This window comes from Strix aluco, chromosome 4 (assembly GCF_031877795.1).
Source record: "Strix aluco isolate bStrAlu1 chromosome 4, bStrAlu1.hap1, whole genome shotgun sequence".
In the NCBI taxonomy this organism is placed as follows: domain Eukaryota; kingdom Metazoa; phylum Chordata; class Aves; order Strigiformes; family Strigidae; genus Strix; species Strix aluco.
This window is the reverse complement of record NC_133934.1, coordinates 48,180,335-48,194,104: the sequence shown is the minus strand read 5'-3', so window position 1 is coordinate 48,194,104 and position 13,770 is coordinate 48,180,335. Positions and strand designations below refer to the sequence as shown.

The 13,770-nt window shown below is 36.5% G+C and overlaps 1 protein-coding gene across 2 annotated transcripts; it reads left to right on the top strand.

Moving 5' to 3' along the window:
• The first annotated feature begins 399 nt into the window (after positions 1–399).
• TDO2 (tryptophan 2,3-dioxygenase) lies at positions 400–13,731 on the top strand. Of its 2 annotated transcripts, XM_074822959.1 has the most exons (13): positions 400–616; positions 1,127–1,531; positions 1,896–2,001; positions 3,136–3,226; positions 4,089–4,159; positions 5,896–6,023; positions 7,659–7,845; positions 9,095–9,202; positions 10,164–10,275; positions 10,400–10,457; positions 10,986–11,065; positions 11,645–11,730; positions 12,936–13,073. In XM_074822959.1, the coding sequence occupies exons 2-13, from the start codon at positions 1,497–1,499 to the stop codon at positions 12,936–12,938; spliced, it is 1,065 nt and encodes a 354-aa protein (XP_074679060.1). In that variant the 5' UTR covers positions 400–616; positions 1,127–1,496; the 3' UTR covers positions 12,939–13,073. The 2 variants fall into 2 exon arrangements, with proteins under 2 accessions (XP_074679060.1, XP_074679059.1); XM_074822958.1 differs by lacking the exon at positions 400–616 and having other exon boundaries at positions 1,154–1,531; positions 11,645–11,735; positions 12,936–13,731.
• The last annotated feature ends 39 nt before the right edge of the window (positions 13,732–13,770 follow it).

Sequence of the window (13,770 nt, the reverse complement as noted above, 5' to 3'; positions counted from 1 at the left end):
GGTGAGGTTGAGTTCAATATTTTTCAACTGTCCTTATTTTTACGAGGTTCACGCTCTTTCTTTCCTTGTGCCATGAGAAAAGGTAATAGAAAGTTTGATTTCACTGTGGAGGCTCAGTCTGGATGTTTCAGGTGAAGATTTATAGAAATGACGAGATAAACCTTCCTTGTCCATGAATTTAAGATCTGTGAATGTGAGAGATTATTACATTTGTATATCAAGCTGTTTGAGTGCAAATGGGATGGTGAAAGGCAGAGTTTTCAACATTTAATTTCTGATGTATGTACCCATGCACAGTCTTCACTTTCATCTCTACTTGCCTGCACCCTGAGCAGAGGTATAGATGTGTGTGGTGAGAGGATTATTTTCTTCTGTCAGGTTTTACATCATGAAGGAAGAACACCTTGACCTTGCTTGATGGGTTGCTTCAGTGGAGTCCTACTTTTGTTGTGGCTCAGCTTAGTTTTAAGTTAATATTTGTATACACTGACATAACGGCATCCGGCTGAACAGCGTGTACATCCCATCGCCACGTACTGTGTATGACATTTTTTGTGAGCCAACTACTCAAGTGACTAGAACAGCTGAAACCACAACTCAGACACCCCTAAGCAGAGTAAGTCTTGCAGAGAGCAAATGGTCTAGGGTCACAGGGGCCTTGTAGCTTTGTTTGCAGTAAAACTGAGCATTAACTTTTTTTTCAGAAGAGGCTGGCAGGCAGGAAAAAAGTGCACACTACATGTTACTTCATTGTGTGTTAAGCTGATGATTAAACAGAATTGAGTAACATTTGTCAATAAACGAGAGTGAAACTTTTGTGCGAGGAAATAAAATTACAAAATTGTCATGAATTAAACCACTGGAAAAATAGCATGAGATGTACATAATTATTTTTAGTTAATTTCCTTAATCTGTGTGCCTTTTTTGAAAGTATGTGTATTACTTAAAATCTCTTAAAAGCATTATTCAGGCTGACATAGAAATATGTTCTCCTTCCCTTCCCCTTCCCTTTCCATGTTTCATTTTTTTGAACTTGAAAGTATTTTGATATCTTGATACAAGGGGCTGCAAGTTAAAAACCTACTTTAACAATTCCTGAACTAAATATTGACTTTTTCTCACACAGAGAACTCTCATTGACTTACCCCTTACACCAGCCTTTACCTCCAAAGAAGCAGCTGGCAGAAACCTTGCATTAAAAAGCACAAAAAGTGTGTGCCACAGGACAATGCAAGCGTGACAGCCATTCCTGTTTTGACTGACTGAAAAAAAAACCAACCTGGAGAGCCAACAACACATGAACTTATTGACCTTTGTGCCACGATAGTTTCTGTACTTATTGAATAGTGGGGATGGGCTGAGGACTAAGGAGGAGAATTTGGGGGTTGGCCTCGGCGGTGAGGTAAGGTTACATATAAGGCAGCTGCAGCAGATTTGGAAACACTAACGGAGTATATCCCCTGGTGTGCAGCTCAGCGAGTTTGGATCCTGGAAGCATGAGCGGGTGCCCCTTCGCGGGGAACAATTACCTGTAAGTCCCTCATCCTTGGGTTTTGCTTCATAATGTCGGTTAAATGATATAATGTTAATGTAAAATATGAAAGCTCAGAGAGGAATTAATGATTATCAACAAATAGACAACTGTAGCTATCACTAAAGGAAAAGAGACTGTATAAGGACTTGTCCGAGCACTTGTTATTTAATGAACTAGATGCAATGCTACCAGCTGTTACTGTGACAAAAGGTTATTTCAGGTGTACTGTTTTTCTCAAAAGCCTGCTTTAGTGGTTCAGTTTCTCAAAACAAAGCATTGTTTGAATTGTAGATGCATCTGTTAGAAAAAAGACAGATACATTCACAGTTCTTCAATTAAATAGTTTATATATTCTTCTTAGATTTAATTTTAACAAGCTATCTTTGGAAGATGAAAAAGATGACAAATCACAAGAAGGGATAAATAAAGCCAGCAAAGGTGGACTTGTCTATGGAGACTACCTACAAGTAAGTTTAAGGATTTCATGTTTACTGCCCTGGTCATTCTTAAGGCTTGAGCCAGGACCTGTGATGGATGATTCTCACAGCAGTCAGCCAGTCACTAAGACAGGTCTCCAAGTGCCCTTTATCTACCTGAGCTCTCCACGTGTAGTCATGGGCACAGGTGCCCGCCTCAGCTGGGATGGTGCCGGTGGAGTGTGGGATGGCTTCCCAAAGTTCAGGGAAGCTAGATATTTGGGGGGTTTTGGTGGGGAATTATTTATATTGGTAAACTTAAACTCTGAAGTGGTGCACCACAAAAGGCTTTCTTTGGTCTGACAATTACCACTTGGCAATTTTTCCACGTCAGCAGGCCATGTGCAACTTCCCTGAATTATTGCGTGAAAGCGCAGAATATTTGGCTGGAAAAATATATTGCAGAAATCTAAGGAGTGGGCTGATGACTAAGGGCAACACAAAAAAAACCCCAAACAAAAAGCTGCAACAACTAGAAGTAGTTAAGAAATAAGTAAAAATAAAATGCCACAAGTAATATAAGAATCCTGACTTTTTTTTTTTGGTGACAGCATGAACTGAAGTGAGTGGAATTAGTCTGTGCTTGTGAACAGAAGACTGATTTGTTGATATACAATATAGAATCTTGCAAAGATTTCTTTTAAAACAGCTATGATTAGATTGTAAATTTGACTCAGTAAAAAAATTAGTAATGTCAGAACTGAAATAACTAGTACAGCCTCAAATGAGAACCCTTGTGCAAATGTTGTTGCATGATTACACAGAATTCTACTATAGGAACTCTGTTTTCATGGAACACAACAGTATAGTTGTAAAATCTGGAAAACATGCTGGATATTTTGTTTTCTCTTTTTTTTTTATAATTAAAAAGATCTTTAAAATTATTTTCCAAACTTTATTACTTGGGGTGCCTAAATGGTTCATTTTAGGCAAGATTTTATTAAAATTAAAAAGTAAAAGTGACAGCTGAGACCATTTAGAGTAAATTTTCATGCCACCTGGAATATGAGGCCTTTATATATATATTTTAAATATTATCCTTAAATATTAGTTCTACACAGTAGGATTACCATTTCTAACAGCAGAATTGAGAGCTTACAGAACAGTCTCATCTTTATTTTTAAGCTGAACAAAATATTGAATGCTCAAGAACTTCAGAGTGAGAAGAAAGGAAAGAAAATCCATGACGAACATCTTTTTATTGTGACGCATCAAGGTAAGTGTTTGGGAGGAGTTCAGTGGTGTTTGACTGGCATTTTTGCCACAGGGAGTTATTCAGTACTGAAAGAGTCAATACACAATTTGTTTTCATTTTAGACACAACCACTACAATTGCTCTGTCTTTTATTTATTTATATTTCTATATATCCCTATATCATTTGTAAGGCTGTAATCAACTCTATCCTTATGAAGCCATAAGTATAACCTTTGCATTTGGTAAACCAAGATTTGGATGGTTCTGTTTCTGGAGAAATTAAGGTGGTTAAATTCTTTCCCTGTCTGAGTAATAGGCTGCTATGCAGTTTATTGTAGGCAAATTTTGTATGTTGGCCTGTGCCTTCTCTGAAGCTTCAATTCAGTTTTAACCATTCAGAGGCTGACTAGAAGCAAGCATTCTGTTTAGGTGCTTCCTAACTGGTAGTATCCATATGTTTTGCAGGCACTGGCCTAATGATATTTTCCTGTTATTGACAGGAAAAATGTAGATGACATAAAGACTGTAAGCAGCTCTGAAGTTAGCTTTTATTGGAGTATCAGATCTAGATTTTCTCTTTCCTCCTTTTGTAATGAACATTCTGCACATCAAATATTTGATGTGTAAAACATGCTTAAAAAAATTCTGTCAACATTCTTGACACTAGATTATTTAGTGTAATAGTTTAGGTAACGGACAGCATATTGTAACAGGTAATACATTTGTGTATAAGCATCTTTTTGCACACCAGCAGTGTAAATGTAGGCCATTCATTTTAAATCAAAATGTAAGAATTTTTCTTCTTCAATCCTATGAAGAAAAAGCAAAGTAATGTTGAAGTTCTAATGATGTTGAAATTCTAATGATGCCTGCCTTGTTGCAGCTTATGAACTTTGGTTTAAGCAGATTCTGTGGGAAATGGACTCTGTGCGGGTGATCTTTCAAAATGGCCACGTAAGTTTAAAGCAAATATTAATTTTGGGAAAATGCAGCACTCTTTTCCTTTTGCCTCCTGCCTTCCAGCCTGGTATGTTTGGGTTTACTAAGGCAACATGTGCTCTTTTTTTAAAAACAGCATCCAAAAAACCCCAATGAAATTTGGCTGAGTGACTCTTATATCTTGATAGTACAAACATTTGGTCAGCAAAATCATATTTCCTCCTGAAAACGCCTTTTGCATAGATCATTCTCCAAGACCAGTTTCATTGGCCAAAATATTCTCATACTCTCCTACTAGTACTGGATAACTGCAGAAACTTAACTTGGGAGTATTCTACTGCAGAAAAAGCATGCTCAGAAGCAAAACTGAAAACCAGAGGCCTCACAGGTTCTTTTATGTTGAAAAGTCACTTCTGCCTTTGTTCAGTTTTTTGAAGTTTACATACTATATCCTTCCATCCAATATCTGCTATATGAAAGGAAAGCTCTTTTTGGTAGTTGTGTATTATTAAATGCAACATGAAAGCAATAATCAAAATCACAGTGTACAATTGTACGAGAATTTCTGAAAATTACATATATAACAGAAATATGAACATCTCTAAACATTTGCCCAAAGCTACACACACTTCGTAATAATAGACAACAAAGGAAAGCTCCTGACCTGATACTACATCCACAGAAAAAGGCTGAATGCATGTAATTTGAAATACCTTGAATAACATCATGAACATGTGTATACAAAGAAAATTTGAAACTAGACCAGACTGAAAGAAGGAACCTTTTTATCATAATGCCCAGTGAAAATGTTCTCTGTTGTCCTCCACATTTGTAATTTTGTTGGCTTTTTCGTTGAACATTATATCAAATTATAACTGATCAAAATCGGTTCTTAAGCAGAATAATTTTTCATTATTTATTTTTGTGAAAAATGAAACATTGCTTATAATCAGAATTTGAAATGTCAATGTTATGGTTACGTACACAGCCAGGTAATTAAGGAAATGGTTATCATCTTTCATTTTTGTAGTTTGATTATTTCCTGGTTGCATGCCCAGGTCTTAGAGAGAAGTTTAATCTCATTGAAACTAACAGGAATTTTAGCAGACTCCTCTGCAGGCAAAGTGTTCAAATCAGCCAGAAGAGAGTTTCTGTGTTTTCCATTTAATATTTTCTGTTTCCCATCAGATGCAGTCTTCTCTGTTTTCCTCTGCTTGCTAATGCACATCTCTGCTGAACAACTTTTTAGATGTGCTCTCCTGATGATCTCTCAAATTATTCTGCTTCTCAGCTTTGAAATACTTTCCACATCTGCCTTTTTCCTTCATAATAATAGAAATGATTATAGAAGTGATTATAATAGAAATCATAATATAATTATCATATTATATCATATATCATTAAAGTTATAATTGTAATCACTGGAAATGATCATGATATAAATGATTTTGGTCTAGAGTTTAATTTCTGGTGATGACTTCTATTTCAGTCAAAGATATAGAAAAAAAACCCCCTATATATTTACCCTAGTTGTATAATCAATCAGAGAAAAACAGTTTCAATCTTTGAAAATTATAGTTTCAGTTAAAAACAGGGCGCTCTATTCAGTATGAGATTCTGCTGCTATGGATTTCACGTGGAAAGGACTTGGGAACTATAGTGATGTTCAACAGTGAAAAGACCTGAAAAAAATAGGTAGGATATAAAGAGAACACCATTCTGTCTGGTTATGATATTTATTTTTCCTACAGGTAAGAGATGAGAGGAACATGCTGAAGGTTATTACTCGAATGAACAGAATTTCAATGATTCTGAAATTACTTGTGGAACAGTTCTCAGTTTTGGAAACTATGACTGCATTGGACTTCTTTGATTTCAGGTAAATACTTACTGTTCCTCCACAGTAATCCATGAGCTGGTAATTCCCATCCTTAGAACTGATGGTGAATTTTGCAGGTGCCCTGGCATCTTGTAGTACATGCATCATTCAGCAAGGTGAGAGCATACCTTAGAGAGGCAACCCTGATATTAGAGTGCAAGGGTCAATTAAGAAGTTGGGCGTGAGTATGAGTCCAGCATGTTCTGCAAAGAAGTACAACTTAATTGTTGGTGTTTATGTGTGGTGCTGCTGAATGGTTTCAGAGTAAAAGGTTAAAACAATAGAAATAGCTCACGGTTCCGTTAACAATTTACTTGAAGCTTATCACTGCACAGTTGCAGCTGTGTTCTGTGGCAAATGATAGAAGTGCTTGGGTGAGAGAAATGCACTCTCCGCAGATGATCAAACAGATATTTCAGCTGTCTTGGTTTGTCTTGTGTTTCCTTGCTTTGTGTTTTCAGCGGGTCTGCAGTGCTGGGGGCTTCAAGTGGCTGAAGGAAGCATTACTGTCTCTTCTTTTTCCCCAATAACTTCTGTTCTCCACTAGCTGCCCAATGTATTGCTGGGCTGGGTGGTTGGTAGCTCTTCTGCCTTTTGCCCAGGCTTTCTTTGGGATCCCTTGGCTTGCCTCACTTCTCCCATGGCATTTCTGTTTCTTCCCTGACTTCAGGTAGGTCCTTTCACTACACTGCCATGTGTGAAAGCTTTATCCACTGTCTGCCTTCCTCTTCTTGTTCTGGTTGTGTCACTGACCTGTCTGGCTTGTGACCTCAGTGCCGTCTAGCATCCCATCCACTTCTGCATTCTTTTAGTACCCTTTCTTTTCTATCCTTTAATGTTCCCTAATTAAAAAGCACATGAAACTACAGGTTTGCTTCTCTTGGAAGTCTGAAACATCTGTATCATCTAGCGTTATACTAAAGCAGAGGAAATCCATCTGTTTTGATGCATTCTTGATTCTGCTTTTTAACAATGTACTGTCATTTGATAAGCAAACATAAGATCAAATCAATGGTCTATTTCTGCCAAATCTTATATTTGCAATTCAAAGTGCATTACAATTATCTAGCAATCTGGGATTTCAGATTACTTGTATTAATAATTTTTTTCAGCATGGTCACGTTTTTTTAACTCTGAAAGAATCCCATTATTGAATCCCTCAAATGAAACCCACTGAATGGTTTTCTGAATATTATTCTATTGTATACATAGCAATTATTCTGTATAACAAGGCTCTTTAAAATGCATTAATTGGCAGTTTAATAACGTGGAAATTTTTGTAATAGCTATTTGGGGTGAAGCTGCTTATTCTGTCTGGAAAGGATATTCACTGATGTTTCCTCCTGTACATCACACACACAAAGCTGCAATTTTAAACACAGTACAAACATAAGTGTGTGTCTATATCTGTGTATACACAAACAATATATAGCTGGAAAATTAGAATATGTTATACATACATAGTAGTTGCATTAAAATAGCTTGGTTTTCTTAATTGCAATCATATAAAAATGCTCAGATATCTATTTGATATTCTTCAACTGTGAAATATGTATTTTTTTATTTTATTGAGAACCCCATCACTGTAAAATAATATCCTGCATTTTTATATCTTCTTTTCTTGTGTTCCCAAAGATACTACCTAAGCCCAGCCTCAGGTTTTCAGAGCCTTCAGTTTCGCTTGCTAGAGAACAAAATTGGTGTTCCCCAAAGTCTGAGAGTCCCCTATAACAGAAGGCATTATCGTGATAACTTCAAGGGACAGGATTATGAACTACTGCTTAAATCAGAGCAAGAACCAACGCTACTGCAACTCGTGGAGGTAATAATGCTTCACTTTCCCCCATATCCCAGGAATGTCCTTCATTGGTGTCAGTGACAAACTTTTCTTCTTTGAGAGAAGCAAGCATGCTGACAATTTTCCAGTCAGTTGTGCTTTGGATTCTTCCCAAATTTTGTATGAAAGAGTTAGTCATTAGTAAATCAACTGATTTTTCACAGCATTGCCCTGTCTGAAAAGTCTGACTGTTAAACTAGTGAATTGCATTGTGGAAGTATGAGTCTAGAATATAAACGTACTGTTTCATTCACATTGTTTTTCATGATTATAAACCCTTTTTAGAAGAAAACTTAAAAAATATTTCCACTGTTAGTGATGGCTATTAGAGAAGTTAAAAAATAAAAGGAAAAATGACAACCCAAAATGGAAAGGAGAAAAGATGTTTAACAAAGGTTTCATTATCACTTTCCTTGATTTAATGACTTTGTCTCAGAGTTATGAATGACTCATGATAATTTCTTTAACTCCCTTGTCGTTTTCATACACAAAATTAACATAACTTTCTAAAGAATAATGCAGTATAAACCTCAATAAAAGCATCCATTGTAATTAGCCCTATCCATTTGTCGAATGACACCTGATACAGTGTAAAAGAATTTTCTCTAGCTTTTCTTCATTTGTTAAGACTTAAAGCTCTTGTATCTTTCAGATGAGAAGGAGCTAAATTAAGTGATCTCTAAAGGGAGTTTGACCATAAAGATTCGTAATTTTTTTCCCCCTTCTAATTTCATTCCTGTTATTAAAAGGAAATCAGAGAGAAAGCTTTGCTAACTGCCAAGGAAATTTCTGTCTTGTATCATCACATATTGTGGTGTAATTTAATGACAGACTGCTTGATAAGTATTCAGGTATTCAGCTTGTCTGACATGACAAAAACTCGTCCTATATCTTCCTTCTGGGATTTATCTTTCCAATTATCCTATATATATGGAATAAGATTTCTTTCCTGTATCTGCAAGGGAGCTGGTTTTAAAGATACTCTTAGAATGAGAAAGCTTTTGTCTTCCAACACTGGTCATTTAACCTGGAACCTGTGGGTGTGTTTGCACAGCATCATTATGCAGGTATAAATCATCTACATGGACATGCTTACTCCAGCAATAAGCACCTCTACAGGATATTAAACCAGAACAACTGTAGCAGTATAATTTATGTTGCTATAACTTGTATTTCTAGAGTAATGCACTTGCATTGTTAATGTTTGAACACATTATTGTTATTATTATTAAAGGCATGGCTGGAAAGAACTCCGGGACTTGACGCAGAAGGATTTGATTTCTGGGGACAATTTGAAGTGAATGTTTTAAAAGGTCTAGAAGAGGAATTTGCCTTCGTGCAGGTACATAGTGATCTAGCTATAAGCAAAGACAGCTGGCAAAACGACATCCTGACATGAATTTGACTTTTGGCCCACTCGCAGTTTCTGTCTCACTTCACTTAATCTTCAGCATCCTCTGTCTGCAAGAAGCAGAAAAAATTGCAAATTTTTCAGGAAACCTGGATAAATTTGTAATTTGACATCTAAGATGGTTTAAAACATGTGATACATGGATGATTTTGATTGTGAAAGGAAAGGGATAGTATCAATGGAAGGGTTGAAATGGATTTTACTGAAACTGCAACTTCCCCTTTAGTTAGTACTTGCATGTACAGTTCAGAGAAAACACAGTTTAGGCCCCTGAGCTGTGAATATGGAGTGTCACTGCAAACAGCCCATTTCAATTTAACAGTATGTGGTAATTTGCTGCTATGTGATCATTTGAATTACACTGGCAAATAAACACAAGGAAATCCCTGAATATTGTAAGACCTGTAGCTTTAAGCACATTTTTAATAGAAAAAACACCATAAGAATTAATCAATTTCCTGAGATATCTGTTTACAACTTTTTAACTTATCTAAACCTTTTTATTTATAATTTTCTTACCCATAGCTGTGCAAGGATGTCTTCTTTTTGCCTTGAAAAGAAATAATAAAATAATCAGGCTTCAAACAAATAAAGTCTAAGTGGTTTTAAGGCCTCTAGACCAAAAGAAAAGTGATAAGCTGACAGTTTGTTTGAACGTTCATTTATCTGAATTGTGTTGACATCTATTTAAATGTACATTTTGTGGTAATTGTGTTTTTTTAAAGGACAGTGACTCAGTGACTCGTCTATCTTGTGTGAAAAAACAGTTCTTCTATTTACGATGTAAATTTACAGAGTATTTATGATGAAAATAGAAGTTACATCGTTGGTCATTCAAGTGCTCCATTTTCCCTATTGAATTCTAAACCTGTTTTTGTTTTAAATACCAAAGGCCAAGCCAGAATCAGAAGAAAAAGATGACGACTTATCTGAATTCCAAAAACAGAAAGATGTATTACTTTCGTTATTTGATGAAAAACGCCATGAACACCTGCTTAGTAAAGGTACATTGTATTAATATATGTCAATATGCACTTTTAATTTTTTATACATGATATATATAATCACATAATAGCATTAAATTTGCAGAAGAATCAGTAACAAACTAAGGACACTTGTATTTTGCAGGAGAAAGACGACTGTCTTATAAAGCACTGAAAGGTGCCTTAATGATCTACTTCTACAGGTAATGTTGTTAGAAAATATATCTTTAAAGATTACTGGCAGGAGGAAAGGTGAAGGTTAGGGACAGCAGCACAGTTTATTTAGGCTGGAATAGGCCTTGGAATGTAAAGTAGTCCAATCCTCCACAAAAACCCAGATTAGTTAGATCCAACTGAAGGTCAGATTGGGCTGCTCAGGGCTATGTCCAGTTGAGTTTTGAACATTTTCAAGGATGGAGGTTACATGGCCTATCTAGGCAGCTGGTTCGTGTCTGACCAGATGCTGGTCATCAGATTGAAAATAGCAAATGCCTTGTTCGAACTGTTCAACGAAGTGTCCTAGAAAGATTTAGAGTATTTTTCCAAGTATGAGGGAAAAGGCACAGGTTGAGACTTACACGGCAGAAGCGTTTGTCAGAATATCTACTGACATTTCAGTAGTAATTTAGGAAAAATATAAGCTAAGTCACTATTATGCATTGGTGAAGCGCTGCTTTGAAAAATACAAAATATCGTAAGAGGTCTCATTGTCTTCTCTTTCATTTTCCAAGGGAGGAGCCTCGTTTTCAGGTTCCCTTCCAGCTTCTTACCTCCCTTATGGATATTGATGTCCTCATGACCAAATGGAGGTGTAAGTTTCACTTTTTGACTGTTACACTCCCTGTTTGAGATGCAAGTAAATTGTTATTTCACCCTCTTTTAGCCAAGCTATACCCAGAGTTTTAGAACTGAGCTTCTGAGTTCATCCTTTAGGCATGCCTTTTTTTGTTTGTAGTTTGACCAAGATGAACAGCTTTTTCTGTGATCATTAGATATATAGGTATAGCTATCACTTCTATGACATGCTTTAAGTTAGGTGAACAATTTTATTTAAGGGACAGGTATATCTTTTCCAATGTCTCCCAAAATGCCATCATGACGTCTTCATACGCAAACATTCCTTCTGCTCTTTCCCTGAGTGAATGTATTAATGCTGTATTGACAGAGCATAATAATGTATAATTAGTGCATTTGTTCTGTATTAACAATAATTTTATATTAGTTGACTGAAGAGTGGCATAATTAACTCCTGCATTGCTGAAGACCTAGTAGCTCTGCATCTCTGCAGGGATCTCTGTGTGATCTTTCATGTTTCAGCAAAGCACCTTGATGTGACCCTTTGGTTATATCTTAACACTGAACATATGCCCTGTCCTTTTGTATTCCTTAGATAACCATGTCTGCATGGTGCACAGAATGATTGGCAGCAAGGCTGGCACCGGAGGCTCATCAGGCTACCAGTATCTGCGCTCAACAGTGAGGCAAGAATAATGCGTTTCCCCCACTACCTGCAATAATGCAGTTCATAGATACTCTAATGCCAGGAGACGGATTTCAGACAGCTCATCAGAAGCCAGAGGGCTGCTGTTTCTCTCTTGGGACTCTGGCATTTCCTCTTGGCTGTTGTACATTTACTTAACAATTGGGTTGACATATATAAATTCCAAGCCTTTTGGGGCAAAAAGAACTCTTGACCTGTCATGTAAAGTGCCACATAGATTGTCAGTCAAAGGATCTAGCAATAATATTAATCCTGCATTGTTTAGTTTGTGTGCAAGCTAGCCCGAGTTAATGAGGTGATAGAGGCTGGAGGTGACTCCCAGCTACTGTGCAGCTGATGACAGTTTCTTTATTGCTTAACATGACCTCTAATCATACAACCTAAGCTACTTCAATTTAGGATTGAATATATTCTTAAAGCTGATAGTAACTAATACTCTCAAGCTGTGCAGGCAACGATCAGAAACATGTTTCTTTCTGTTGGATGAAGCAGAAAAGGAACTTAAAAGGGATGTTTGGGGCCTGAGCACAGAACTCTCTGAATGGGGAACTTTTTTTACACAAAATTTGAGGATTCAGCTAGTTAGATAATTCAAGCCTTTTAGCTGTAACTGTGTCCTGACAGTCCTGAACAACATTATGTCAAAAAGCACAAGGATATTTAGAACATCTTCCTCTAAGAGGACCTTCTTTGAGGTTTGTTTTCAAAGAGAAACCATACGTAGCTGGTGAATGCCATGTGTGGCTGTGGGCAACGATTCCCATCACAACCATTGTAACAGAGGGGGGAACAAAAAGCCACACAGATTGAATTAAAAGATTAAAGGTTCACTGTCTTTTTCAGCAAGCCTTCTCACTCTTCTTTAATTTCAGGTTAACATTCTTCCTAGATAAATTCTACTTGCTATCTACAAGAGTGGAGGTCTGGAGATTATAGCCCACATGCTCTGCATTTTCAGAAGAAAGATGGGACTATAGCAACCATATTTCCTTTTTAAGTCTAATCTGCTATGCCCTAGAAACAGTTAGGATTGGATTTTTACTCTGGAATATTCAGGAGGAGGGTTAGTGCAGAAACCTTATTAAATGAATAAGAGAGATGAAACAATTCCTGCGGATTTTGAAATTATGGCCTTCTATGCCAATACCGCAGTATTAATTGTTCTGATTGTCTTTTTCAGTGACAGGTACAAGGTGTTTGTGGATCTGTTCAATCTTTCAACGTTTCTAGTGCCAAGACACTGGATACCAAAGATGAACCCAACCATTCATAAATTCCTTTACACAGCGGAATACTGCGACAGCTCCTATTTTAGCAGCGATGACTCTGACTAGCCTGCCTTTCTAGACCAGTTGCTGTAAAGAACTGCAGGACTTTCACCTCAAGTGGTGCTATCCCTCTGATATAACAGCTATTCTCACGGAGTGTGGGTGTGTAAATATGTATTTATATATGACAGCTATGTGAATAGTATGATCAACTTGTGGAAGCAACTTAATTGTTTGTAGAAAAAATAATCTTATTGAGCTAGCCTATACTAAGACTAAAATGATACCCCAGTTCAACTCAATGACCAATTTAACTCTTAGCTGGCTTCTTAAAACCTACACCTAGAGAGAGGGAGCAATTTATACAGAATTATCATGATCATATCTTATTTGTACATATTTTTGTATTTGTTTGCCTAATGGTCATTAATAATGTCCTCAAGAAGCAAATTAATAGTCTCATCACCTTCAGAAGAATATTAGTTTCTGAGCTCTAGTGGAATTTCAAAGGAATTTTGGGTTAAGACAGAATTAAAAAACATAAGTCCTGAATCTACAGAAACCCAAGCGTCTTGAACTTTTACATATATCAAGAATCATGTTGCTATCTATGTGTTACATGTGAATGTAAATCCCTTAACTTACTGTTAAATAGCAGATATAATAAATACTTACTTTGCACTTTCAATAAAGCAGTATTAAAGCTCATCTTTTGTTAAGTCCTCTAAAGCAAGCATAAAGTTCAAA